Source organism: Taurulus bubalis (genome assembly GCF_910589615.1).
Source record: "Taurulus bubalis genome assembly, chromosome: 18".
In the NCBI taxonomy this organism is placed as follows: Eukaryota; Metazoa; Chordata; class Actinopteri; order Perciformes; family Cottidae; genus Taurulus; species Taurulus bubalis.
In genome coordinates, this window is record NC_136606.1 from 2,426,899 (window position 1) to 2,436,839 (window position 9,941).

The following is a 9,941-nucleotide window of genomic DNA, read 5'->3' on the forward strand; positions in this document are numbered from 1 at the left end:
TATAAAAAAAGAAGAGGAGGCTCGCCGGCCTCAGCTGCAGCGTCTGACGTGCTCCAGCACGTACTCCGGGAAGTGCAGGCTGCACACCTGCAGCCCGTCCAGCTTGCAAGGCATCCTGGGATACTCGTCCTCCTTCCACTTGTTGTCGTCGGGGTCGAAGGTGAGGATGGAGTCGCTGTAGTGGCCGTTGTAGCACAGGCCGCCCAGCACCATGATCTGCCGGTCCAGCACCGCCACGCCGTGGCCGCTGCGCCCGATGGGCATGGAGGCCAGGATGCTCCACTCGTCCGTGTCGGGGTCGTACACCTCGGTGGACGGGCAGCCCTGCGACTCGAACGACGCCCGCAGGATCACGCACACGCCGCCGAACACGTACAGCTTCCCGTTGTGCGAGATCATCTTGTGGAAGCAGCGGGCGTAGTTCATTTTGGATTTGTTCTCCCAGCAGCTGGCGTGCGTGCCGGGCGCCGGCGGCGGCGGACCGCGGCCGGCGCCACGTGTCCTGTGAGCGTCCGACGCGCCCGAGCTGCCGCCGCCTCCTCCTCCTCCTCCTCCCCCCTCCCGCCCCGGGTCGAACACGCACACCTGCTTGGAGGTGGAGGAGGAGGTGATGCCGCCGGTGATGTACAGCTTGCCGCCCAGCACCGTGCCCTCGTGGCCGTACTTGTTGACGGGGTACGGGTCCACGAACTCCCAGCGGTCCTCCGTGATGTCGTAGCGCTCCGTGGAGTAGAACGTCTCGTCCCGCGTGCGGCCCGCCACGGCGTAGATGAACTTGCCGATGACGCCGACGGCAAACTCCGACCTGCGGACGCACAAAACAATGTCAATATGCGTACGATGTGATTATCATTACGTGCTAAGATATTGTTTATCTTTTTGTAGTTTTCTTCATTGTCTGTTTTTTTCATGTACACAGCAGAAAAGTCACGTTTTTAGAGTCTGACGAGCACCAAATAAAAATAAAAGAGAGCAAACAGGACTCAGTAAACCATCTAAAATTATAAATATAATACTATTACTTTGCTCTAGTCATCTTTAGTGATTAAATACATAAAAACACACAACTCATATAAATGCATTATAAGATGCTTTATGCCATAAAGGTCATACTTTATCTCTAATATCTATTTTATGTAAAATAAAATCCACCAAAACTACATTTTACTAGAGTAATGCATATGTTCCCAACACAGGAGCCTGAAGGCATCATAATGTCTGTCGATAACATCTGCGACGGTCCCCTAGTCTGCCTGTCTATCTGTCTGTCTCCTCCAGGTAACAGGTGGGGTGAGACCACCCTAATAAGAAGCACCTGCTGGAGTGGGGAGGTCAACCTAACGGAGGCACCTGGGCCCGGTGCTCTGCAGGGATAAAAGCTCCGCCTCGGATCTCTTGACCCGTGACATGGGGCGTGGCTCTCGCTGGCTGGGCACGGTCCAGGAGAGGCCAGCCAGGCCACAGCGGTCTAATGTTCCGTCTATGTTTCGGGCAGTTTGGGTTTCGCCAACCACCTTGTTTAGCTAATAAAGCCGCTTTGTTTGGAACGCTGCATCTCCTGTGCATTTTGTCCTGAGCCGGGTCGTGACGCCATCGATACGGTTCGTTTCACCACTATTTATAATGAAGTTGTCCCGTAAATTAAACACAAACAGAACCCCGAGCGTCTGGGCTCCTCTCACCGGGGCACGGACATGTCGGCCATGCGCAGCCAGGAGTTCTGCCGCGGGTCGTAGCGGTAGACTTTGGAGGAGGCGTGAAACTCCCCGTCGGACCCCAGCTCCTCGCCGCCCAGCAGGAAGGCGAAGTTGTTGACGATGGCCAGGCAGTCCGGTCGCAGCGGCACCTGCGGCCCCTCCAGCTCCCACCACACCTGAGGGATCAAAAGCTCAGCTTACTGAACCTGTGAAAACCGCCGGCGGACGGGCGGACGGAGCCAGGCGGACACCTTTGGGCGCTGCAGCAGGAGGATCTTGCTGTTGACCATGCTGTGGCCGATCATCCCCCGGAACACGGCGGTCTGCGGGCGCACGGAGCGGATGCGGTTGGACCGCGTGTCCACCAGAGGCTGCTGGTTCACGTCGTGGAAGTAGCTGAGCGCCTGATCCACCTCCTGCCGCAGCTGCCGGGAGTAGCGGTAGAACTCTGACGTCTTCACCTGCGGCGAGGGAGGAGGAGGAGGAGGAGGAGGAGGAAGAAGAGGAAGAAGAGGAGGGCGTCACAAACAAATAAAACAACAACAAACAGCTGAGTGAAATGTGTCACCCAGCACTGGGGCTGTGTGGTATACCGGACAAATTTCATACGGTATGAATTTTTCATCCGTGGTTATAACTTGTGTCATGGTTATAAGTTTAGTCATGGTTAAAACTGTAGTCATGGTTATAACTTGTATCATGGTTATAACTTTATTCGTGGTTATAACAACAATTAATAACCCACAACTAACGCTCTTTAACAGGTAAAACATAACGACACAACAATTTGTAAAACTAATAATTGTACATTTATAAAATTACACCGCCTAACTGCATGCTGGGTACAGCTCGCCCACTATCACAACAAGAAGAAACTCTGTCGCTACATTAAAAAACGTAACAGAACGATGCAGGAGGAACGACGAGAGACCAGAGACGCTTCAATAAAACTAAACACACTACGCTGATTACTGTGTGGTGTTTGTTATAAATGTACGTCGGTACATAGAGGGTGATAAGGAGCTGAACATGGAGGGACTTAGGACCCAGGGGAATGTAGGTGAAAAACACAGGAAGAGACAGACACGCTGCACCAACAGCTGTTCAGCTGTCCTTTTCGGCATCAATGAATGAATGTGTTTACTCTAAAAGAAATACCGTGAAACCAGCCAGAATCTTACAAAATACCGTGATATGAATTTTCGGCCACGGCGCCCAGCTCTACCTTCTCGAAGATGTTGGCGGGCGTCATGAGGCAGAAGCGGATGGACTGCACGATGGTGTCCGTGTGCCGCCAGCGCCGCCGGTCGTGTCGCAGCCACGACTGCACGGCTTCGTACAGCTCGATTTCTGGGAAGCGAGTCAGAGCGTCGCTGTTCAGGTACGCCTGGTGGAGGGAGGGAGGGGGAGACAGAGACAGGAGACAGACAGAGAGACAGTGAGAGAGAGACACAGAGAGAGAGACACAGAGAGAGAGAGAGAGAGAGGTTAACTGGATATTTTCTGTCATTGACTGAATGGCAGAAACCTCTGAAGGTCGACCGTCATAAGAAGGTTCATTAGATTATAATCACAGACTCCACCTTTAAAAACACCTTCAGCCTGCGTCTTATTATAATTAAAGAAATGATAAATGACAGCCGTTAATAGATTGTGACGAGAGAGTCGAGCGACCGGACCTGCAGTCTCTCCAGGCTGAGGTAGGACAGGAAGTCGGGTCGGCTCATGAGCGGGACGAAGTTGTCGAGCAGGAAGTTGTCGAGCTGCTCCTGGACGCCCTCCACGCCCACGCTGAAGTCCTCCAGGAGGCGCATCACCTCGGCGCAGTTCTCCAGGCAGATCTTAGCGAGCAGGAAGGAGCAGCAGAACTCCACCGCCTCCGTCAGCTGCACGTACATGGCCGCCTGCGAGGGAGGAGGACGAGGAAGAGGAAGAGAAACAGGGTTCATACACATGTGACCAGTGGTTTCCATGACTTTAAACCAAATGTCATGACAAACATTTAGTGAAATCTGGGTGTAAACAGTAAAAAGTGAGTAAATGTAGTATTTAAACTAACAATGAGAATACAAAGCATACAGTAAACCTTAAATGACACAAATGAATGAGACAATAGTTTGATTAAAAGAATAAACATTTATATAGATGCCTGTATGTATGCCTGCTTATATTTTGAGTCTTTCTTTTAAAAGCATATTTATTATTTCAAACTCAGCGTAAATGAACGACATGAACACATGAATATAACACATTTACATGACTTTTACTAAACTTTGGGGATTTTATTTTTTTTCAAGCACTTTCCCAGGCCTGGAAACAACCATTATGTTATATTATATTATATATTAATAACCTGGAGGATCTCCTGCACGGTGGGCATGCTGAGCTCCAGCGAGCCGTAGTACATGAAGCGGAGGATGTGGCCGAAGCCGGCGGCCGTCAGCCCCTTCATGTGGATCTTGTCCTGGTCCCGCTCCCTCATGTCCGCCGTGAACATGACCCGGAAGTAGTCGCTCTGCGTGGCCAGGAGCGCCTTGTGGGCCTGCGGGAGGACGGACACGAGGAATGAGGCTCCTGCACCCGGACGTCTCACATTTCTGCGTGGTAGAACATTAAAGAACAAATACCTGGAAGTGGTGTTCCTCGATCAGCAGCGTGACGTCCAGCAGCAGCCGCTCCTCGTACAGCGCCCGGAAGCCCGACGACACACTCCCGTCGTGCACCTGGGACAGGTACACCTCCACATCTGCCCCCGACATAACACACCTGGAGGGCAGGAGGAGGAGGAATCCCAGAGCGTTAGAACAGATACACAAAGCTGTCTGGTGCCAAGATAAAGCACAGATTAACTCAACAACTATACAAAATAAATTCAGCAACACAACACTGCGAGTTTCCCCGAAGGTAAAGAATGTGTGTGTGTGTGTGTGTGTGTGTGTGTGTAATAAAGTATGTCTGGATCTAAAAGGCCATTCGAGAGGACGTTCGGCTGCATTAAAAGATCAGCACTTCAGCTGCTGCTCCAGCAAGCCAAATGTGTCCGTGTGTGTGTGTGTGTGTGTGTGTGTGTGTGTGTGTGTGTGTGTGTGTGTGTGTGTGTGTGTGTGTGTGTGTGGACACGCTGGGGAAATAACCGTCTCCACTGCAACACAGTGAGGTTGGTAAAAATAAAAGAGAAAGGAAAGAAATCCTGCAGCATCATCTCATTTCTAAAAAGTAACAACATGAACACACAAAGTGTACGTTTCATTTCCACAGACACTCATTCATAAATTACACACAAAGAAAAAAGAAACCACACACACACACACACACACACACACACACACACACACAGCACACTCACCTCTGATTGGCCACGGGCATGTCAGTGGGGGTTGTCCGAGCCAATCAGAGGACAGTGCCCCTTGTGTCCGGGAGATGCTAACAAAGTCCCGTTCCTGAGCGTCAGTCACCTGGACGACAAATTCAACACAACCGCACATTAAAGCACGAACGTCTGCACACTGGAATAAACAGAGACTTCTGTGCACGTTAAATATCTTTGGGCACCTGAAACGCTGCACGTCTCATGCAGACAAACAGCGTGCACTATTATTTTAACTTTTAAAACTTTTAACTGCTCAAAGTTAAATAAAACTGTCCACAAAAATGGTGATAAATGCAGGAAAATTCATTATCGCTACTATTTAAAACTCTCCTGAGGAAGTTAGGGTTAAAGGATTATTCCACTGTTAATAACACTGTAATAACCATGACAGGTGTGTGGACATGAGCAGTCAGACAACAACAACAACAAACCTCCAGCTTAAAAAAAGACTATTTGGAAAAAGTGTTAAACGACGGCCAAACAACCAACAAACAATTAAACAAACTATTTCCAAGATGGCCGTTCGAGCGGTTCATGAAAAGGAATATTAAAAACGCTTTCCTGTAGAAATGTGGGTCAAACTTCATGAGATCAACTTTATATTTAAATACTTTAGTGCTACACAACAATACAACAATCCCCAGATTTTAATAACACTGACTTTTTATCAATATAGTACTTTTCTTTATACGTTTTAGGTCCCAAAGGTGACGCTCAGCTTCATGACCTCAGACCCCGTCAGCCCAAAACACGAAGAAGCAGAGCGGCAGGGGGAAGACGGAGGGGAGCGACGGGGAAGATGGATGCCGGGTGACGGGAAGAGGTGGAGAGTCGTACCTTTTGGAGCCCGGGAGAACAATCACAGGCTTTGACGGCTGAGCGCTAAGGGGCCGCTCGCATTTCCTGTGTTTATGTTTCCCTGGCTCTGACAGAGGAGACAAGAAGAAGACCCGTGAGAGCCAGAAGGACTCAATAACATTCTCCTCCGCTTCGTAAACTTCTACTTTCAACTGTCACGGACCACAGACTAGATATCAGACCAAAATATACTAAACACCTGGTGGTCAGGAGAGAGAATGCAGCTTTAACACATGAAGCATAGACTTCTATACAACCAGAGGAGTCGCCCCCTGGTGGTCAGGAGAGAGAATGCACTAATTGATGACAACCAATGTCACAAATTGAAGGATTTCCTTGTATTTCATTCCACATAATAGTTTATTCTTAGCTCTGCATGTAACTTGCATCCCTTCGTGGGATCGTAATAATGATGTTTACGTGTGCACTTGATGACTTAACGGTACGAGAGCTGACGTAATGAGTAATGACGGATCTACTCTGGTATAAAAAGAGAGAGAAGTTCTTTTTACATAGAGTTTGAAATGCATTAAAACTCTTAAATGCTGTTTCAACAAAAAGGCCATAAGAACAGAAATGACATGCAGTGCTTGTGATATATGTTTGTAATCACACAATCACATGTGTGCCTCAGTGTCCCCTTTTGTATTTGCTTTCTATCCATATTTTTTATTCTCTGCAGTTGCCCCGCACAGTCAGGACAGTCAATATCAACTTATACATCAAATATTAAAGCGGATATTCTGCTTTAATACAATGCACGTCCACCATTTCTATCATATCACTGATGCAGTTTACCATCAGGTCACGACACCAGCAAATGCTTGGCATTTTGGTTTATAAATGACAGGAAGGATTAACTTTGTATATGAAACATGTAATGTAACTTTTGACTAATCAATGAACTGATTTACTGTCTTTGTTTTTAAATCAACTGCTTTATAATCCAAAAGTTCAAACAGAGGCAAAGCAGCTGTTTCACAAGTATTTGTGTGGGCTGTAACCCACACCAGACTACATTTGATTAAAATAAAAAACATCTAAATCAATAAAATTACTTCAGTTTTAATCCACAGAGGTTTTCAGAAGGTGTTCAGGGTCACAGCAGAGCTCAAACTTCCTGGAGTGACTGCTGATCTCAGTCATAACAGTAATTAACCGGCTCCTTAAATCCGAGGAAGTCTCGGTGCAGTTCTGCAGCAATAGGTGTCTGACCAACTGCCTGACCTGACCCGTGTTTACCTCCCGGGGACAGGGGACGACAACAACAACAGGTTGACGGCAGCTGAGCTTAACTCACTGACCCCAGAAGGGTTATAAACGGGAGGTTGTAGGGTCACGACCACGAAGAAGAGCGGAGAGGAACGCGGGCAGAGAGGCAGGGCGAAGCTAAAAGGCTAACGCTAGCTCACCCGGTTACCATGGCTAACTTTACATCACGCTGACGTAAAGCAGCCCAACGTTCGATTTGAGACGCCAGCCGCTTTTTTAGTGCGTTTCAATTATAAGTAAAAAATAAATATGCGACAGATTATACTACATGCTACCGTACAAGAGCACCCCCCACCTAAATAAAAAAACAAAGGCTCAGACACAACGGGTTTGTTATAATTTGCTTTACGGCGAAGCTACTGACGTTAACTGTCACGGTTCTCAGCGGCGGTGACAGCAGCGACGGGGAGAGCAGACCCTGCTAAACCCGGGGGGGGGGGACCCCTTTATTATTTTGTTTTAGCTTCAGCTGCTAAAATCTCGCCGTCTCACCTCGGCGGTGCGAATCCCCACAACCCCTCTTCGACCAGGCAGCTCTGGCTCCTTCGGACATGAAGTTGCGGGTTCTATTCCGAAATCGAGAAAAGCGGACGGCAGCGGTGCACTGCCATGTTGTCGTCCGTGCGCCAGGCGAAGAGAGACCCCCCTCGGGCTCTAAATTAAACGGGATAACAATCCAGAGCGGTCCACGGGCTTTGCGGACGCCATTTTCTGCACCGGCGTCATTTCCCTTTTGGGCGGAACTCAAGGGCGTTGTGCGGTGCAGCAAAGATCGTGTATTACGTGGACGATGTATCACTCGCAACCGTTTTTGTAGTTTTTTTGTAGTTTTTTTTGTAGTTCTGCTCTGCAAAAGTCCTGCAACAGAATCAGAATCGTTTCACATACAAGGAATTAGACTAGGTGAAAGGTGCATAACAATATACATAAACATAGAATAAAATAATTAAAATGATAAAAACCATAAACACTAATCAAGACATAATTTCAAGAAATATATGGTAAACAATAAACAGATAACAGCATTGTAAAACAAGTATATATTACAATTCCTTTAACGGATGTATAATCATACAACTTAAAACCAGTTTGGGGAATGTAACTAGTATTTTACACAGTATTTTGATGCACTAGTTTTTGAGTATTTTATTTTCATGCCACTTTATCCACTACAATGTTACTATTCTAAGATTACATGGGACCTTTACTTAATAAATAAATCCAATGTTAGCATAAAAAAACATATGAAGTGCTTATTAAATATGATGTTTTGTTATAAATGAAACCAGGCCAACAAGTGAAACAATGAGATGATTAATTGGCAAATATTTGTAGAATCATTTTTGTCGTTTTTTTAATGCAAAAAAATGCTGAGGGTTAGCTTCTTTTTCTTTCCAATTTTGTTTGCAACAATGTTTAGGTTTTCTTTTTTTACAGAACTACAAATGACACAACAGAACTACAGGAAGCGTTTTGATTACGTCAGTAGGCAACGACGGACCCGACACATGTATTAAGATTTGTTTCTTTAGTTTTTGTAGGAAAGGAAAATGTACGTAGAACTTGTACCCAGAGGTTTTATACGATTTTTACGCCTGCATTAAGAACATCCGCTTTATTACGTAAAATGTATTTTACTGTAAAAAAATAATAATTGCATCATACGTTCTGAAAGGACCCCGTTGTGAGTCACCAAACCCCGTTTTTTCTTTTACATCTGCCCGCGAAAATAAATATATAACCGACTTCTTGTGCTAAACATATTTAGTTTTCAACCCACAAAACATAAAAGGAACAATTGAATGTGAATAACTGATGGTTGGAAAAGAGAAATATCATCGAACAGGCATTCGCCGTAGCCGCCTCGTTTATTCTCTCCTTTTCATTCAAGATGGCGGGTGACGAGTCTGGTACAACGCTTGGTCAGCCTCATCTGGCGCGACAAGACCTCCGTTCTCTTGTAAGTGTCACTTTAACGATTGTTCAACGAAAGAAAAGCGTTGTGTGTTTTCATCTCCGGCCGTTGGTTTCGTCTCAATAACGTCACCAACGGCCAACGGTCGTGACGGTTAACGGTAGCCGGCGCTGCGCCGCTGCCTCCCGGCACATGACGGCAGGGCCCGGCGGGCCGCAGAGCGCACGCGATTACGTTTTTATTTTAAATTTAACGTTAACCTCACGCGGATTGTCGTCACAATTAAACGGTGTTAACCGTTCCTGATGAAACAAGCTGTTTGAATGTGTGATGTGTATTTACGGAGACGTGATAGTCGCCATCTTTGTTCCATGTCAGTTAGCATGAAGTAAAATCTAAATCAATGTAAATGCTTATCTTATGAAATATGTGAATATCAATGCTGTAAATGATATCTCTCTCATAGGTTGTTTACAGTTCCTGGTTATGTTTTAATGAGCAGATAATAAAGTACATTATAGTAGACACTATGCTGCTTGTTAGTTTGTTAGTTAATTTCAAGCATACTTCCTGTAATTATTTATTTGCATTTACATGAAATGGAGAAAGAATGTGATATAAAATATGTTTAAATACGCCTTTATTAATCTCCAGAGGGAACAGTCAAGTGTTGCATCAGCACCAAGACATAATGTACAGACGAGAAGATAATTAATACATAATAAGGTGCATACAACTAGAATACCAATAGATGTTAGCATTTAAGCTATATTGGAAAAATGAAAGTGCGACGTTATGAGATAAAGTGGCTGTGAGTTAAGAGTAAAAA

General features: G+C 46.1%; 2 protein-coding genes across 2 annotated transcripts in view; one reads left to right on the top strand and one right to left on the bottom strand.

Annotated features, from left to right (window-relative positions):
* Positions 1-30: 30 nt before the first annotated feature.
* klhl15 (kelch-like family member 15) lies at positions 31-7,750 on the bottom strand (the record flags this gene model as incomplete). Its single annotated transcript, XM_079234647.1, has 9 exons — positions 31-805; positions 1,683-1,873; positions 1,949-2,158; positions 2,923-3,084; positions 3,377-3,601; positions 4,051-4,239; positions 4,325-4,463; positions 5,905-5,992; positions 7,690-7,750. 9 exons carry the CDS (start codon positions 7,748-7,750, stop codon positions 31-33), a joined length of 2,040 nt encoding a protein of 679 aa, XP_079090773.1.
* Positions 7,751-9,088: 1,338 nt separating this feature from the next.
* Positions 9,089-9,941, top strand: part of eif2s3 (eukaryotic translation initiation factor 2, subunit 3 gamma) — a gene marked incomplete at its 5' end in the record, with an annotated part of 6,658 nt that continues 5,805 nt past the window's right edge. The window contains one exon of the mRNA XM_079234355.1: positions 9,089-9,157. Coding sequence (XP_079090481.1) covers positions 9,089-9,157 — 69 coding nt within the window. The remainder of the gene's footprint in view (positions 9,158-9,941) is intronic.